At 37.9% G+C, this 19,891-nt stretch overlaps 1 protein-coding gene across 7 annotated transcripts in view; it reads right to left on the reverse strand.

The window, feature by feature from the left end:
• Positions 1–4,101: 4,101 nt before the first annotated feature.
• Positions 4,102–19,891, reverse strand: part of CCDC171 (coiled-coil domain containing 171) — a 359,296-nt gene continuing 343,506 nt past the window's right edge. For 5 of the 7 annotated variants that reach the window (XM_029203361.1, XM_029203357.1, XM_029203362.1 and 2 more), the window contains one exon: positions 4,102–4,501. In XM_029203361.1, the coding sequence (XP_029059194.1) occupies positions 4,280–4,501 (222 nt within the window). In that variant the 3' untranslated portion in view covers positions 4,102–4,279. The remainder of the gene's footprint in view (positions 4,502–19,891) is intronic. The other 2 variants (XM_029203358.1, XM_029203359.1) reach the window with 1 other exon arrangement.

Consider the following 19,891-nt stretch of genomic DNA (forward strand, 5'->3'; position numbering starts at 1 on the left):
AACAAATACCATATGCTAACGCATATATATGGAATCTAAAAAAAAAAAAACAAAAAAAGGTACTGATGAACCTAGTGGCAGGGCAGGAATAAAGACATAGATATAGAGAGACTTGAGGACACAGGGGGTGGGGAGGGGGAAGCTGGAGCGAAGTGAGAGTAGCATTGACATATATTCACTGCCAAATGTAAAATAGCTAGTGGGAAGCAGCTGCGTAGCACAGGGAGATCAGCTCGGTGCTTTGCGACGACCTAGAGGGGTGGGATAGGGAGGGAGGAAGGGAGGCTCACGAGGGAGGGGATATGGGGACATGTGTATGCATATGGCTGACTCACTTTGCTGTGCAACAGAAACTAACACAGTATTGTGAAGCAATTACACTCCAATAAAGATCTATTAAAAACAAAAAACACAAAAAAACCTTATGTGTTACCTGGGAGGATTAGCTTAACACGAATCGGTGCTGCAAAGATGTAAGGTTTTAAAAGTTTATTTTCTTTCATTATTAAAATATATGTGTTCGTTGAAGAAAATGTGAAAGCTATAGATTGCAAAAAAATGAAGAAAATAAAAATCACCTGAAATACTGAAAAAAAAAAAAATTATCCCTGGGCTTCCCTGGTGGCGTAGTGGCTGAGAGTCCGCCTGCCAATGCAGGGGACATGGGTTCATGCCCCGGTCCAGGAAGATCCCACATGCCGTGGAGTGGCTGGGCCCGTGAGCCATGGCCGCTGAGCCTGCACGTCCGGAGCCTGTGCTCCGCAACAGGAGAGGCCATAACAGTGAGAGGCCCGCGTACCGCAAAAAAAAAAAATTATCCCTAACTAGTCAAGAAAATTTTTTTTAATTTGTCCTCTTTTAAAACTGCTAATTATTTCTGGAAGATAGGCCTAGTAAAGTGGAAATAATGTGGGCTTCGGAGTTATAGCTCTGGGCTTTACTAATTACTAGGTTCTGTGTGAGCTTAGGTAGTCAAATGCTTAACATTCTAGATGCTCAGTTATTCATCTATAAGATGGTGATGGAAATACCTAAGAGGTTTATTGTGAGAACATCAGGGTTTTGCCATAATAGCTGGCATAGAATAGCTGCTCAGTAAATATGTTACTTTCTACCTTTTACATGAGAAAACTTGTCTATAAAAAGTACATAGTAAAATAAGATCGATTTACCATTGTTCAGTATTGTCTATAGAATAAATTCAGATATAACTGGTAAATAAAGTAACATGAAAATAGTAATGCTCTCATTGAACGCTTGATAACAGCATGTATTATAAATGTGAAATAAGTAGTGTTGCCAAGTTTAATAAGAGTCAGACATTCGGTAAATTAAAGTTATCATTCTACTATTTAAGAGGTTATTTACCTATGTCATTAAATTATCACTGAATTGGCAATTCTCCCAATTTCCTGCACCTCTCTGCATTTGCATTATGTCAGCCTAAAATGTTTATGTTAAAAATGCTGGCAAAGCCTCAATAAGTATGACTTAGGTGTCAAAACAATAACTTTAAGAATCCCTTTGATAGTGATGGATAATACAAGTATTTTTCTAGATCACAAAAGGTAAGAAATCTACATACTAAGGTGTAAAGTAAAACTTCCTTTCCCCTCCAAAAATATTTGAAATCGTTCTCCTGAGAAAAGTCTACTTTACACATCATTCTTAAGGAAGTAAAGAAGCTGATAGAGCAACCGTCCTTGTCAACACAACACAGATCTCAAATATGCAGCAACTGGTCACTGAGGAGCTCAGAAGCAGTCTAGAGTTTCTCAGATCTCCATAGGATGTGTCATTAAATCTTCTCCTCCTGCTGGGTCTGACTTCTGGGGAAAAAAGCATACGGTATAAAAATTACTATATTTGGTAGTGAGTACTAATGATCACTCAAAAGCCTCATCCTTCAGTCTCTATGGCCTTTAGCATCTAGTTGGTTATAAATGTGACATGCTTTGATTTGATTTAATAATCTTTTTGAATTTATAGTTCAGAACTTATTGTATAAAAATTTTCTGTAAAATCAGATACTCCCATATATGGAGAGACATATACATTTATTTCTGGTGTTATCCCATGAACAGATTGTAAAATTAAGGCAAGAAGACCAAGGTCTGTCCGAGGCAAAGTTTACAAAGGTGCTCCTTCCCCTTAAATTACTAGGATCTGAAAACAGATTTAACACAAACATACACACACAAACCAGACATATAAGTGATGTAAAGTAACACTGTTTTTCTGCAGTGTGAGAAGTGGAAGCTCAATGATGTCACATGAACTAAAAAACTGTATTTGATTTCTATATGGGCAATATCTTAATCACTGTATGGGACGGCAGAGGAAAGTATTTTGAAATGTGCAGGAATTATTCTATGATCCATACAAAAACTATAGCATTTTCTGTGTTACAATAAATTTTCAAGTTGAACTTCATACATGTCATATTATATTACACAGGGCATATTCTTTAATATTCAAAACACAGAATGGTTAATAAAAAGAACTCCAAGGAAAGAAGTAGAGAAATTTGGTTAAAGATTAATGTTACTTCACAGAAACAGCTTTCGAAAGATTTATATAAAGCCTATTATATTGTCCCACTACTAGGAGAAATAGTATTGTGCTACACAGTGTGACAGTAATAGTGCTGTTATCTCAGATGGTATAAGTCACTTGGTTGATTTGGCTAAAACATAGACACTACACCAATTTTATTTACCAAGTCCAATAAAAAAAATTTTTTTAGAAGTTGGGTATATTTGAATCAAATGTCACTGTAAAGTTACGACAATACAGATTACATAATACATACTGTTATTCTCTAATGCATCCATAATGAAGAACTCAAAAATGAAAAGTAATATAAAATATGGATTTTGTATTAAAATTCTTTGTCAAGAAGCACCATTCACATCAGAAGTTAATATCACTGGGGAGTTAAACGATTAAGACAAAAACAAATACATATTACAAATATCCTTTTGTTCTTCACTTACCATGATGCAAACTGCAAGGATTTAACCTTTAAGGGTTAAACAGTTTAATCAATGTCAATGTCTGATCTTCTGAAGGCAATAAAGAACAGTCTGCCTAGCGATACCCAACAGAACATCACTTTGTCAAGCCACAAAGCACCCAAAAGCTTGTCAAGTAAGTTACCAGAAACCTCTTTGTGGTTAGAACTCAGCTCCTTCCTGCTTGACCTATTATTTGATATTTGACCACTTGGTTGCAAGACACTTGCTCTTTCTAGCTGAAATGTCACTGGGGCATCTTGTCAGCTCCCCGACATCTCGGCCTGACATACAATTTTACTTTTGTGTGCTACAAGGCAGAAAATGCAGGGCAATGGCCTTGTTTTAAATTCTGTCAGCATCAAAGATGGGCGTCACTCTTGGGTCCTACCAACAACACAAACAAAAAAGGAGTCTATTTTGAAGGTCAAAACAGCTATTACCCTGAAGTTTTTCAGCTTATACAAAATATATTACCTGCTGTACTGGTGTGGGAACTGTCCTTAAAAAGTGCCTAAACACACCACAGACATCTTCCCAGCACAACTGCTCTACTTTCTTATCAAATGCAGGCTTGATAAAAGGATGAGTTTTCAGTGCCTGCAGGGACCAGATTCAGCAGTTAACTTAACTTGTTCAAATGGGCAAGTGGTATCATGTAGCTTTACAAGGAGCAACCTGACCTTCTCACATTGACCAGGAGTGACATTATTGTGCAGGAGGAGAAGCAGTCACATCATTTCTGTTTTGCACAACCTGCTTAAAGTTTGCAACTAAATGCTTGTCTTCAGTTGAGCTGACAAGAGAGAAGAGGGGGCTCAGTGAACCATGGCAGGGCTGCCATGAAATGACAGGAATCATTGGCATACATTTCAAATAGCTCTCTCAATCCTATTAAAGTATTGCAGTCCTGCTTTAAAACAGACAAGTATGAAACAACTTTGATAGATAGAGACTAAAATGGCTTATTGATTTTTTTTTTAAGTCTGAAGGAAATTACCCAAAATGTGTCATTCTTTAACATTTAAAAATATGTTACATAAAAATGAGCAACTGTGATAATAAATAAAACTTAGAGGGAAAAAAAAGTTGGTTATTTCATTATTCAAGGGACACAGATACCTGTACACATCGAGGTATCACACAATTTTTAAAAACCCACGGCCACTTGTGCTGAAACAAAATTCAACTGATAAGAAAATCCCCCTTCAAAACAATTTTAATTGTACTGTTAACTCTTCCTGCATCCTTTTTATTTCATAAAGTCATAATCCAATCTGAGCTGGTCTCTCGGCAGTAGCAGACATCATCACTGGAGAGGAGTGAGATGACGACAGGGGCGCAGGATTTATAAGTGTCTCCTTTAAGAAAGTGTAAGTTGTGTCAGGTTCAGCTTTCAATGGCAAAAAATCCCCAACGTCAATTGTGTCAGCAGGAAGAGCAGCTCTTGAAGGAATGGAGAGATTTGAATGGTCTCGTGATCCTGTCTATGATATAAAAAAGAAAAGAATAATAAACATAGATTTGAAGACTCTTAAACAGACTCTGATACCATAAACAGAGAAGTGGACTAAGAATCACTGCAATATGGAATGGGGTGGAAATTGCCACTTAAATAATCTGTATGATGATACATAAATATGAAATTATTTTCCATGTTGTGATTGAACCTCATTTGTTCTATATCATAAACTTGTCAGGACATCAGGTGTTTGCCTAGACACTAAAACTTGGTATAAAACTTTTATCAAGTTATTGACTCAAAGGTCAGTGCAATCAGGCATTTTTACCTCTGCTTCCATCCGCTGGCAAACGACAGAAACCAATGCTAATAATGTTTTCTCATTATGCTATATAACATATGCTATATAATTGGGAGATTAGACTGCTTAGAAAATGAACTATGGATCTTTATGTTTTTTAAGTTATCAGCCTGACTTATTCAATTGAACAACATAGCACAAAGAAAAACAAGTTAATCCTAGTGCCCTATAGAAAACGGCACACCAACATATAAAATGCCAGTGAGATGAACTTTTTGTCTTTACCTTTAATAATACTGCCACCACCCTGTTTTAATAAAGACTGTTTCTGTTACGAGTATTTGGAAATCATATATCAAAATATGGGAGTGCAACATGAAAACAATTTGTCACATATTTTAAAACATTACAGTTACCCAGAGACTACTGGAAATCAAACTTAAGAAACCCACACACTCATTAAGTACTTAAAAACAGAATATTTTTTTGAAGCTATAATTTAAGCCTTAAGTAGTACCAGTAAACAATAGTTAACCTTTAACATAAATGAAGTTTTACCAGTAAAGCAGATAGGTGTTATTTTATGGCTTTTATAGATAGTAGGAAAATAGTAGTCAATTGTATATCAGAGTTTTCCATGTTCCCAGCAAATAAATGTTGCTGAGATAAGGCTAGTCATAAGTGTCTCCACTAAAAAACACTTTTTATACTGAAGAGTTCTTTAAAAAAACACACAAACATCTTTTTGGTAGATTCTCTTATGGTTTTGACAACAAAATAGCGTGAACTCTAAGGACCTGCTTTATTATGTCATGTTACACAAAACCGTTTCTACATGTGAAAACAAGAAGGAAGCTATCTCTGGCTTTAGGAACGTATTAGAAATTCAACTGTTGTATGTGTTACCATTTTTGTGGATTTTTTTAAAACTACAACTGGAGAAAAATCAATGGCTGCATCTAACACCTAGTTCAGCAATTTTCTTTGATCTCCGTTCTTTTGATTTCTTGATACTCCACTGCAAGCCTACAGAAAATCATCGGAAATCATCTCTTGTTCCGCTGGAAGTTAAAAAAAAAAACTCACATAAAATGACCACTTGAATGGCTTTATGAAGAAGGAGAGGATTTAGCTTATCCTTGCAGAAGGAAAAGAACTCCTGAGGTCTTGTGTTGACCCTGATTAGAAGCACTGATGAAGTTTCACTTGCAGAACCTTAATGCTGGGCCTAAGCATATCAGTTCAGAACCAGAACAGAGGCATCTCATTACATCAGCGGCTCGAGGTGTAGATTCCTGCACTTTTCCTGCTGCTAGAACCATCTTTGGTGATTTTTTTTTAGCTGCGTATCTGAATTGGAAGTGTTATTACTTGATTGATTTTGCTGCTGTAAAGACTACAATGCCATCTACTAACTGATTCTGCCAGACTTAGGGGTGAGAGGAATAATGGAAGAGCAGGAGATGGTGGGGATATCATACTATTTATTATGATTAAAAATATTGTCAGGCAGCCTTCAAAATTTTGTTGTTACATCTTTATAAATACTTCAAGTTCTGGTCTAAAAAAACTATATATGAAAAGAGAGGAGTGTGCAGAATCAGACCAAGGAAGGTCACCTACTCTCTGAGAGTATTTTCTTCTTGATGCTTTAGACTAGAGAAAGGCAACTGTGCCAAACTGACCAACCATGCCTGTTTTGCAGTGTTAGATAGATGGATATATATTTTACTCAAATCTATATTCTGTACTTGAAGTTTCCTTTTCTTTTCTTATGAGTCCATCAACCTAACTCGTTACACATCCTTCAGGGAAGGTCTCTAACTGCCCATCTCCCCTTAATATATTCAGTGGATCTTGGAACTCTACAAAGGGGCCCCTCTTTTGCCCTTCCTGATCTTACTTTTTCAAATGTCTATTTTCCACCATGTTGTCTGAAAGCATTTTTTAAAATCTAATATAACATTTTTGACCAAATAACCTTGAAATGGGGTATTGAGTATTTCTCTAGTATTTCAAGTCAGAGTCTCACTTTTTGCATACTGTCTTCTGACCTTATGTCCTAAACATGGGAAATAACACTTAAAAAAGAGATTTCTTTGAAGACTTGCACCCCCTCAAAAGATAGGCCTTCCATCAAGTAAACAGACTTACTTTTGTGTAAATGAAAACAATTATTTTTCTGGTACTGAGGTCATTTCCTACACTTCATACACTGCTAGAAAATAATCTTTTTCATGAAATAGGATAAAATTTGATTTTAAGTCACTTAATAGCTTAAAAACAAATCAGCAAAAATTCTGGTGAAATCTTGATTTGAAAATAGGATGTTAAAATAACAAGTAAATATGAACTATTTTTCTTGTTACAAATAATATTCAGAAATATATCATAACACTTTTAATATAACACAAAGAGTAAAAGAGAGTTAAATAACTTTTTATCAGAGACCATTAAAAGTTAATATTCAGGGCTTCCCTTGTGGCACAGTGGTTAAGAATCCACCTGCCAACGCAGGGGACACAGGTTCAAGCGCTGGTTCCGGAAGATCCCACATGCCGCGGAGCAACTAAGCTGTGCGCCACAACTACTGAGCCTGTGCTCCAGAGCCTGCAAGCTACCGCTACTGAAGCCCGCGCACCTAGAGCCCGTGCTTTGCAACGAGAAGCACCGCAATGAGAAGCCCACACACCGCAACGAAGAGTAGCCCCCACTCGCCGCAACTAGAGAAAGCCCACGCGCAGCAACGAAGACCCAACACAGCCAAAACTAAATAAATAAAATAAATACATTTATTTTTTAAAAAGTGAATATTCACCATCTGATGTTATATTTTAAATCTGTGGTCATTTAAGCTACTTTTTAAACTGCTGAGGTGTTCTGGTAGTCTCTCATGTAAATCCAAATTTAAGCAATTTTTTAAAAAGAAATTAGTTACCTTAAATAAAAGCTAGGTGTCATGTGAATCTTTACAGAGGCACTTTTATTTACTCAATAAGCTGTAAATGATTCTATTTGAACTGTTACAGTCCATCAGCTAAATATATATTCACAATACAAAATGTGCCTACTAAATTTCTGCATTTCAGAATCTTATGAAATACAGTAATTAGACATGCCCATTAACCATTTTTCAAGACTTTAATATCTTCATTTTCTAAGGGTGTTTTTTTCAACAACAAAAATAAATAAAGCATTAGTATAATAATAAGATAATGACTCAATAAACTATCTATAAATCAAAGCCACTTTGCAGACCAAGGATTCTGAAACAATGACACTAAGCCATTTGTCTCCTGTGTAGCATTTATGATCAAGTTAAGTCTTCTAGAATCTAGTATTATAAAAAATGAGGAGTGATGTGATTTAGTATGCCTGAAGAGTATTGCAAGGAGATTATGCCAGTCACATAGTATGATGGAAAGAGTATTAGACTAGAGATCAGAAGACTATATTTCCCCTCCCAGTTCTGCTATAATCTAGCTGGGTCACTTAGGCAAGTGGATCAGTCTTCCTAGTTCTCACTTCCCTTGCCTATAAAATGAGGAGCTAGACTCTTTCCAGCTCTGAAGTTCTACAGGTCCACCATGATTCCAACCCGTGATGACATATGATATAAGGTTAACACCTAACTTTTGTGAATAATTTAACCCAGAAATCAGAGTTCCCAAACATAATTCTTAAGATTTTGAGGGGATACGGATGGGCCGTTCTTAAGGGGAAGGAATACCTACTGCCCATGGTTCTTAAAAAAAGCCAAAGAGATGACAACATTAGCCACATTTTAGATGATGTGGCTATATGCAATTAAATTCTGATACATTTTTCATTACTTTGACCTCCGTGATGATGTTTTAAGCCCTGTAAATTATTGACTGATTTTAAGTAGAGTGTGCAGCTCTACATAAACTGATGAAGGAATCAAAGTACCCACAAGAGGGCCTTACAATGAGGCTCCCTCGCCATTTCTACTTTAGCTCCTAATATGTTCTTACCACTAGAGTCTTAGTACTCAGAACACAGAATACTTCGAGTTAGTTGACCAGATTTTACCTGTCTGTTTTCCAGTTCTGCTGTGCTGGCCTCATAGGATGCTGCCGTTTATGCAGACAAACCGAGTTGACAATAATTACATATACAGTCTTCTCTTGAGGAATGCTCAGTTATGTACCTGAGATATGTCTGCCTGTCTATCTATCTCTCCATCCATCCACACACACATATACATGTACCTGATAAATATATCTACACACATACACTTGCTAATATGCATATATACACCTGCTACCACGTCATTAAATATTTATTCCTCGTAGTTATCAATTCTAACTTTTAGTTACCAATGCCAAAGCTGTAGAAATATTTTATGCATTCCTCTCTCCCTAAGTTATTAAATCTTAGTACAGACCAGTCTGGCTCTTTAGCTCAGTGACAACAAGATAGGCTAGGTGGGGATATGTGAGTCAGTCAGCAGAGCAGTGTAAAGGAGTCTCCAGATAGAAGAAAACAACCTGAGAGGTCTGGGTACCTAGAGATCAAGAAGGAGGGGCAATATGGAGGTAGAAGCAAATCAGAAGAGAGAGGTAGAAGACATTAATTATCAACTCGATTCACACAACAACTTAGTCCTCAAGCAGACATTCAGCATTGGTTCAACAGCCAAAGCTCTTAGGACAGACTGGTTCAGTTGCAGCTTTCAACAACATGGTTAATGTGGTAGACTAATTGGATTATGGCTTCGATTCTTCAGGCTTCCTTATAGGCATGCCCTTTGCCATGTGACACTGCAGCTGTGTGCAGCCTGGTTCACAAGCGCTTTACTTCCTTGTCCAGCCTCATCGAGCATTTCCTCACTTGTACTCTGTAATCCGGTTACATGGAACTGTGAGTCAGGAAATATGATGTTCCATAGTTCACACCTGCCTCCGGTCTGTCCACTGACTGGGATACACTTCTACTCTATGTGGGGTAAATGCCTTCTCCACCTTTCAGCCTCTGTCAAGGTTCCCCTCCTTGTAAGGCCTTTCCAGATCCTTGCCCCACCCTTCCCCAACTACAGTTAGCTGCTATATTCAATCACACGTTGGCATTCCTTCATGAATATTTATTTTTCTATTTTCACTTATTTGTATACTTTTATCTCCCCAGAAAACAAGAGCACCTAGTGTAATGGAATCATGATTTTGTATTGCTAGCACTTAGCAGAGTATCTGGAAATAAGATTTCTAACTGAATGAAACCACTCATGTTATTACTTCATGGTTTTGGTTTGATATTTGGTTATTTCATGTATATACACATTATGTCGCAATTAAAAGTAGCACAGTATAGTGGAAAGAATATGGGCTTTGAAACTGAAGAGGCCTCGGGTTCCAAACTTGAGTCTGTCATGTATTCACTATGTGATCTTAGACATGTTACTTAACCTGTGTGAGCCTGCATCCTATCCATAACATAAGAATCATCCCTCATGGAGTTGTTATAAGAATTAAATGAAATAATATACACAAAAATGCATAACATACAGTAGCTTCCCTTCACCTCTCTTTCTACTCTTCTCAAGTGATAACAAATTCCAAATTTTTAATTATAGCTAACATGTGTGAACATATATGTCAGGTGCTGTGCTAGGTTTAGCTTTATAGGCCTTATCTCAATTCTCAAAGCCACTCAATGAGAAGGTATTACTATTACCCCATTTCACAGTCGAAGAACTAGGGCTCACAAGAGCGGAAAAAACTACTGCACGTTGCACAGACGCTTGGTCAGTGGTGAAAAGGGACAGGATTCTTGATCCATGATTCTTCTCCCCTTATGCTTGGCCACTACCTTAATCATGCCACCCAAAGAAGACATGGCCTCAGGCTTATTTATATCCAGAGCTGCTTCATAAAGACAGTAAGGGCTCAACAAATCTCTGTGAAACTGGAAAATAAAAGCACATACATTGTACTAGAGATTAAAAGTAGATGTTTATATTTTTGGTAATATATTTTCTCAGAGTCCATTTGAATGTCCATGGTACCGGAGTAAATAGATAGATTTTATGACATTTACATAAAATAAAAGTTCTAGCCCTTTCACCAAAGAAGCTTATGTGTTGTTATATTCAGAGATAAAACTCAGCACTGAAGTTTTAAATTACATTAGAACATTTAAACTTTATTTTTAAATTACTTTAAAGGTGTCTTATGCCTGACAAGATAACGATTCCCATTTTCTTCTCTTAGATGTTTAGATTTCCTGACATGATTGAGGTTGGAAAAAATAGTCAAAGAATTTTCCCAGATGGCTTTTGTTCTTTCTTTTCCTACTTTCCTTCACACCCCTGTGCTCCCAGTCTGCTCCTTTCCTGACAATTCTGGTATACCTGACGGTAGAGAATGCCAGAAATGGACAGAAAATGCAAAAGAGACCATTCTCCCCCTGTATCTTAAGAATGTATCTTTTCAAACAAACACAGAGAGAATTTGAAATGTAAATATAGCCATATACTCAAGTATACAAAAAAGGGACAAAATTGAATAAATAAAAACTTAAGCACACTATACAGAAAAATGCCATTGCAAAACTGAAATGACAAGCTGATAAAAATATACGCAACACACATGATAGCCATAGAGTGACTTTCTTAATTTACAAAAGGCTCATGCAAATCAAGAAAAAGAAGAACCTAATTGGAAAATAGGCTTGGGACAGTGTATTTATTAATATTGGGTTCAGCTGTAACAGAAAACTCAAAATGTAGGTGGCTTTAATCAGATAGAAGTTTATTTCTCTCTGATATGGCTATATGAAGCTACCAGGAATCCAGACTGCTTCTATCTTGGGCTCCACAGCCTCAGTACGTAGCTTCCACCTCAGGGTCCAAAATGGTTGCTCAAGTTCCAGCCATTATATCTGCATTCTAGCCAGAAGAAAGAAGGATGGAGTAAAGGAGGAGGTATCACTTACATTTGAAAACACTTCCTAAAATTGGAGTGTTTCTGTTTACACCCCATTGGCCAGAACTTAGTCATATGGCTAACTTAGTTTCAGGCGGGTCTGAAATATGTAGCTTTCCCCCCCGACCCCGAATGGCCTGGGTAATAGTCAGAGGTTTTGTTACAAAGAAAAGAGAAAAGAGATCAGGAAGCCACTGACAGCCTCCGCCTCAGATATATATTGGCTGTTTGGTGGAGGACGCAGAAATACAATAACCAATAAACATATGAAAAAGAGCTAAACCTCATTCATAATTAAAGAAATGCAACACAAAACATGACAATGAAAGCTTACTTTTCACCTATCAGATAGCCAAAAATTTAGATGTCTGATGATACCCACTGCTAAGAGAGGGAAACAGGCAAGTTCCTACCACGCAGGCAGGGCTGTACGCTGGTGCAACCTTTCAGGAAGACAAAACTTAAATTGTACCTGCCTTGATCCAGCAATTCTACTGGTAGGCATTTTTTCTATGGCTACACTCACAAAAGCTCACCAAGATGAGCATACAGATGTATCATCGAAGCATTTTTTAGAAAAACGTTTGATAAATGCAACTAAAGTATCCATCAACTTAGTGTTATTTAAGTGAAGTATGATACAACCAGATCATGTAACAATTTTCAAAACTGATGTAAATATGTAAGTACTGATGTAGAAATATGTCCAAGTGAAAAGAGAAGGTTCAAGACAGTGTGTGTGTGTGTGTGTGTGTGTGTGTGTGTGTGTAAAGAGAAAGAACCCATTTGCATTAAAAAAAAATAAGTATAGGGAATTCCCTGGCAGTCCAGTGGTTAGGACTCCGTGCTTCCACTGCAGGGGGCCTGGGTTCGATCCCTGATCTGGGAACTAAGATTCCATAAGCTGTGTGGAGTGACAAAGAAAAAAAAAAGGTATAAACACATACATGCATACACATATCTTTTTTTCTTTCTGGAAAAGGAATCACAAGAAAACTGTTAATTATTTTTAGAAAAAGGGAATAAATTTGAGCATGCATTATGAGGAAAAAGCCTTGAAAGCCCAAAATTTTCTTTCCATGTTTTTTATCTTTAAAACTACTGAATCATGAACAAAGGCTATGAACTGGCAGTTCAGAGGGGTCAAAATACAGCTGATTAACAAATAAATGGGAAAAATGGTAACTGCCAATAGTAATCAAAACTGTAAAGGAAAATGAGATGTTTATTGCCAATCAAAATTCGATTTAAAAAATTATGATACTAAATGTTAATGAAGGCATTATAAAACAGGCATTCATAAATTGCTAGTGATTGTATAAATTGATAGAACCATTTGGACTATAACTTGGCAACTGTCTTGAAATAGTTAATATCATTTGACCCAACAATTCCATTTATGATTAGTTTACTAATATTAATAGCAGACAAAAATTGGAAATAATCCCATATTCAACAACAGAAGTACATTTAAGTAAGCTATAGCCACTTGATGGAGTATTATATGGCTGTAAAATTTATAGTTATAAACGGTTGGATAACATGGACAAATGCTTAAGCTTGACCAGGGGTCAGAAGCCTTTTTCTGTAAAGGATCAGATAAATATTTTATGCTTTGCAAGCCATATGCTCTCTGTTGCAAGTACTAAACTCTGCTGTTGTAGTCCCAAAGCAACTATAGACAATATATGCAAATGAATTAGTCTGGCCATGTTCCAATAAAAGTGCATTTATGAATGCTGAAATTTGAATTTAACATATTTTTCACATCGTGAGATATTAATCGTCTTTTGATTCATTTTTCAAACATTTAAAAATGTAAAAACTGTTCTTACTTCTCAGGCTATAGAGGAACAGGTGGAAGTACATTTGGTCCACAGGCTGTGCTTTGCCCATCCCCGAGCAAGACTATATGAGTGAAAAGGAGACGTGCAAAATCACATATGATACTTTTGTGAGGTACTGACATTGTAGGAATTTTTTTCCCTAAACTTCTGTATTTTCCAATTATCTACAACAAGCATGCCTTACTTTCGTAACTAAAAACCCTTCATTAAAAAAGACTAAAATTTTGTATACACTGAAACCCATATTTTAGTATAGTTAGGACTCTGAACTGTGTGGTCAAAATGAAATGTAATTGGTTTGTTAAAGGTCTCAGAGGGGAGGTTTTGAACCAAGTGTTTTGCAAGTTTTGAAAATCGGATTTTAATTTAGCTGAGAACACTCTGTTATTTCAACATTTTCAGTTATCTAACTCATATCCACAACCTGACATTAAGTCTACACATACACAAATAATTTGATGAAATAACTTGTACCTCTACTCTGCACAAACGCAGCTCTTTATGTAGAGTGGCTACTTAACAACTTGTGTGCCTTCATTTTACTCCAAATAGCACTTCCAGCTGCCAAACTACAACTTCTGTGGTCAAAATGTACACATGTCACACTCTCTCTGGGAACTATTAGGCAAAAGTTTGCTGACCACTTTTTCATTACTGAAGAATTTCCTCTTAAAGTTATAAGCCCTTTTTATCCAAAGTCAAAAATTAGTAAAAATCTGGAAGCTATAAACTTAGACCTTTTAGCAGCATGTTTTTCTCTGAGTGGAATTACTGACCATGCATGCACTCAGGTAAAGGGGGCAGAAGGAAGGAAAAATCATCTAAAATTTAGAGGTGTTTGAAAGACGATTTTCCTAAATCTTATAACATTGTATCTGTCAGTCACATATTTCAACAAAATTAGCAATAAATTCACATTTTAAAAGTTGAAACCCATTTTTTCCATGCCCCTCCTTTCCACTGCTGGTTTAAACCATGTTCCCTCATTACTCCACTATATCACACCTAGAATCCCCAGCAATTCTTCACAAGATGTTGCAAACAGTCTTGATTCCCCCACTGACCACCAAGGGATCAGTCCTATATTCTCCAGGGCTGTTGACCCTCTGACGAGTGCCACAGCTGGGCCTTTCTGGAGGGACTGGTTATATTCAGTTGAAAGAATGTGGCCTCTCTATTTCTCAGTGAGAGAGGGGCACTTCAGAAGTAAGACAAATCATGTGATCTGGAGTTCACATGTATGGAATGCCTTCAAATCACAACAAGCACTGGGGAGTATGTTCCAAAACAAACCACTTAGCTGGCAATGACATTTCCTTTACATGACAGACAGGAATGTTACTTCTGATAGAACCAGGCCATTTCCAGCAGTCTCAAACCAAACCCATCTCTAGCGAGAACATCTTATTGAATTGTGAGAATAATGCAGCAACCACAAAATTCCAAAATAATATAGCTATAGGTTATATCTCAAGAATCTGCTCCCTACATGACCAATTCCATATGATAGACTTTCCCCATGGTTGCATAAGGCATAAAGCATACCTAAACCCACACTCACCATTAGTACCCTAAATTAGCTCTATTCATTAATTCTTTCAATAGATATCTATTAAAAGAATAAAATCAAATAATTAACTACAAGTGCCTATAAAGTGTCAGACACTGTTCTTGGTACTGGGACAGCAGTGAATTACATACCAAAAAAATTCTCTGCCCTTAGAGAATTCACCCTGTCCTTAACTACCTGTGTCCTGAGCCAGTTCTCCTTAATTTATAATTTTCTCAATGCTCTAAAACCACACAACTGCTGTTTTCCTAGTGTTACGTTTTGATGCACAATGGCACTGAGAGTTTGCCAGACGCATTGTTCCATGGACACAAATAAGGTCCCAGTAATGAGTCATATTTCCCTGGTTCTTCCCTGACCTGCTTACACATGACCTCAACCTCCCCATCAAGAGTTGCTGGGTGCCTGCAATCCCTCCATCAGGCTCTGCCTCCAACATATTAGAGGGGCTCACAGTGCCATACGGGTGACATCTCTACACAGCACTGGCCCTACACCCACCCTTCCTTCTCTGTCATCTGAAAACTGTGGCAACTCTGACTGGAACCCAGTGTCTCACACTGTCCGTCGTAAAACATTTCTTTCAGCTTCCACCTGTAGGCATCTATTTCCAGATGTCAGTCCCTAGGCCTGCACGGAGGAGAAGCACTAAGACGTTCACTCCATTTCCATCGCCATCTCTGGGCACGTGCCCACAAAACCTCTGCTAGTCCTTCAACTGTCACCAAAGCCCTCGCTCACATTAACTCCCGAAGAGCCTGCACACCACTTTTTCACAAGGTCCTTGACTTTGAAACGCAGCTCAGGTTCAGGGTAGGGTATCCACAAGACAGTGATTTTGACATAGGTTTCAAAGCTCTTTACTAAAATTTTTCATCAGTTATTTAAGTGCCTTGTCACTTTCTCTAGCCTATAAATGCACTTTTAATTTTTGTAAACAAGTCATCCCTTCAGGCTTATCTCTATCTCCTACTTCATGTCTGCGTTATTGTAATACATGCTTATTATTTGAGAATATTCAAAGTTGCTCTTGAAGACGAGAAAAAATAGGATAGATGTTAACTCATAATAAGTGTTAAGCACAGAGAATGAATCAGCCGGTAGTGTCAGGCAGAGGCAGAATCCACACGATAGGAAGAGATTGTAAATTAGTACCCTGTAGGACAGGCTACTAACAGATAGAAAGGGAAGGAAAGAGGGAGAGATGGGTCACCTCCAGGCTAACGTCATCCTCAAACTGCCCCCAGAACTGCAGATAAAACCCAAAGCTGTCCAGCTACCTAAGTGGCAAGCTACAGCGATTGGCCAGGAGTATTTGTCGAGGCAAGTGTGGATAAGTGGTCCCAGGCACCTTCGGTCCCCCAATCCCCGTTTCTCAAACCTCCACCCTGGTCCTCATAACCTCACAAAGAATGGAGAAGGCTAATGTGGCCGAGAGAGAGGTCATATGAACACCATAAAAGCAAGGCATCAGGGAGTATGGTCTGTCTCCCTGCTGGCTGCCTACCTTCCACTTCTTACTGCGTGTTCCATCGACAGATTGAAACCATGTGATCTGAGGAGCCTAATTCCGTCTGTGAGACCTCCTGCTCTGCGACCTCTGGGGTAACCTGCTTGGTAGAGTACTCAGTGGCTACCATTGCATTAAGGCAATTTCTCATAAGACACCTTTGCCCCCTAGTACTAATCAAAACACTGATCCTGAAGAAAGCCCTGCCTTCTCCTATCTCAGAGACTTTGCTTCACACTGCTTTTTCTAGTTAAAAGGAGACTTCTTCGTCAGGCTTTGACAGTTTTCACAGCTCACCTCAGGTATCACCTTGCCCTCAAACTCCCCCTGCCTTCTAACCCCCCACATTTGGGTTACCTGCCCCTTCTCTGCACTATGGAAACATCCCACACATACTGCTTTTATAATAGCACAGCGTCACAATATGCTGTTTGCTTAACTTGTGGTGTTTAACACAGTAGCCACTGGCCACATGTAACTGTTTAATTTTAAATTAATTAAAATTTAATTTAATGTAAAATTAAAAATTAGAGCTCCTCAGTCACACTAGCTGCCCTCCACATGCTCGAAAGCCATGTCTCCACCATCACAGTAAGTCCTAATGGTCAGTGCTGCCTTGGAGTGTCCCTTCCTTGGAGGCATAGGCTAGTTTGTTTGTTTGTTTGTTTGTGTATTATCAGTGGCTTGACTAGTGACCGGCACATCGCAGGCACGCCGTACGTTTGCTTATTGTTCACCAAATGGACTGCTTCTAATTCCAAAGAAAGCCAACAGGAGGGCATGTTTTGATATAAAACTTTTCTCTCTCTGAAAAATATTTTTACTTCACAAAGTTTCATTTTCATTCTTTAATTCTAACTTTCTCCGATTTCTCCTTTCTAAAGTGTCTAAAGTTTCAGAAGGAACCTCACTGTTCCTTTCTGTGTTTATCTTTCCCAACTTTCTGGTGAGTGTCATTATGGCATTTCACCTTAGGCCGCTCTGAAAATGAAGGAAAGAAGCCTGGGACAAAAAGACAAGAGGACAAGTTACCTTGGCAAGTGTCCATTCACAAGACACCCAGGCCAGAATTCTAGCTCTCTTGAGCTAGGTTTTCTATATCAGAGAAAAATGCATTGCTTATCCTCTTGCTTTAATTTTCAATTTTTATACTCTCTTGAGAAAAAGATTCTATTATCAGCTAACTTTGGAGGCAATCTAATTGTTTGATGTAAACCTTCAAAGTTTCCTTTGAGTTGAATGTCTATCTGCTTGGGCAGAAAAGGGGAAAAGAGGGAATTTACATTCACTTTGCTAAACATTAGCATCTTTTGTTCAATCATTTGAATGCAGGACAGTTCCGGGAAACAGCTTAGAGAACAAGAGTTGACACATACAGTGGAAAATCTTTTAAGGTGCTTGGATGCAATGAGGGAGAAAGTGAGACGGAACCGTATTTCAGCTCCCTAACTGTGCTGCAGTCTGCGGGAACTTTGTGACAGGTCTCTGTCTCTCAGCTACACTTGACTGGCTCTTGCTGACATTCAGCTGTCAGACAGCAACCCTCTACCAGGCCCCTAACATGCTCCACAGCTTCACCCAATTAGCTCGCTTTCACTTGACATGGCAGCAAAAAGCTTCATAATAGGTGGTCAAGGTGCACAGTGTCTGCCTGCCCTCGCACTGCTCACATACAGCAAGATGGTTAACTACTTTCTTCTTGCTCGTGAGCTCAGAACTAGGAGGACTACAGTTTAGTCATTCCATCTATTGAATTGGACGGGAATCTCGGAAATATTACAGTGATGCGCTAAGCTGCTCAAAAACAGGCCTCTAGATGACTAAAGTTAAATTTCAAATCAGTTCCTTAGGCCCTTCTGAGAGGAAGATATGATTGGTAGGTTATCGAAACTTAATTTCGACTAGCCATCAATTTACGGTTGTTTTTCCACTATATCACAAATAATAGGATTGTATAAAGATGACCTGGGATAGAAAAAGCATTTGACAGGTAAGAGCAGAAAGGTCTAGGCACAATTCAGGAGTATGGAATTTAGCCTTTGCTCATAAAAATATACTTTCTTGACAAGCTCAACAATTTTTCTATAAATTTTTGTCATGCTACTTAGCCTTTCTGATGAAATACGTTGTACTTGAAAATACGTTTGGCTAAGCAATAAAAACTCTTATACTTATTTTGAAAAATGATCTGAATAATTTACACATTTTCTCTCATCTCCCAATACATTCAGACCTAAGCATATAATCAGTTTTCACTTATTTGCACTCTGGAGATCTGAAAATTATTTTTTTAATGTTACGTAAAGAAAAAGAAAAGTAATATAAATTGTACCTCCTTTGGTTTCCTGCATTTATTAAGCCATGTGATGAAGAGGCCACCAAAAAATGTCACTTTATGATAGGACCCTTCATTATTGACATCCAAATGCAGATTCTTGTACCTATTACCAAGATAAAGTTACAATTTCAATTCCAAGTATCCTATCAGTAATCAAATCTGAAAATCTAATTAAAGGAATGGGAATTCTAGCCTCCAGCACCATGAACTAATGCTAGTAGAGATTTACCACCACTTTACACCAGGCAAAGTAGAGTTCAAGTATGCTTTGCCATCCTATATGAGTCTGAGATGACTCTCGAAGCTTCTGGAGTCAAGTCTGTAAGTAGCAGTGTTTCTGTGACATGCCTTCAAATTGAAGGAAATCTTTCTCTACATAAAATGCTTACTTGTTGTTTTGAACACTGCTCACTTCTTACCAGAAGCTCAAGGCAGGGATAGATCCTAACTGAATTGCTGGGCAATTAGGAAACCATCCAGCATCCATTTTATTCATTAAGTCCTGTCAAGGTTTCCATCTATATCTGGCCACAGCCTAATCCTTCTCCATCTCCACTGTTACTACCCTCACACAGGTGATTCTCACTTCTCACTTGGACTTCTTTATTATGACTTATCACAATTCATTACAAGTATTCATGTATATGTCTGTCTTCTCACAAAACCCTTCAGATCCCTGACAGAAGGTCTCTTATCTCATCCTATTGGGGTGTAATATAATACAATGCTTAAGAGTGAGGACTTTGGGTTCACACTGCCTAGGTTCAAATCTTGGACTCTACACTGGTAGTTTCTTCCTCTGAAAGGAGGAGATAACAACACACCTTAGACAGGACAATTAGGATTAAATTAGTAATATACATAAAGTGCTCAGCACAGTGGCTGGCACATAGTAAGCATTCAAT

The sequence above is a fragment of the Monodon monoceros genome, unplaced genomic scaffold (genome assembly GCF_005190385.1).
Source record: "Monodon monoceros isolate NGI ecotype Baffin Bay Population unplaced genomic scaffold, NGI_Narwhal_1 Super_Scaffold_5, whole genome shotgun sequence".
Classification (NCBI taxonomy): domain Eukaryota; kingdom Metazoa; phylum Chordata; class Mammalia; order Artiodactyla; family Monodontidae; genus Monodon; species Monodon monoceros.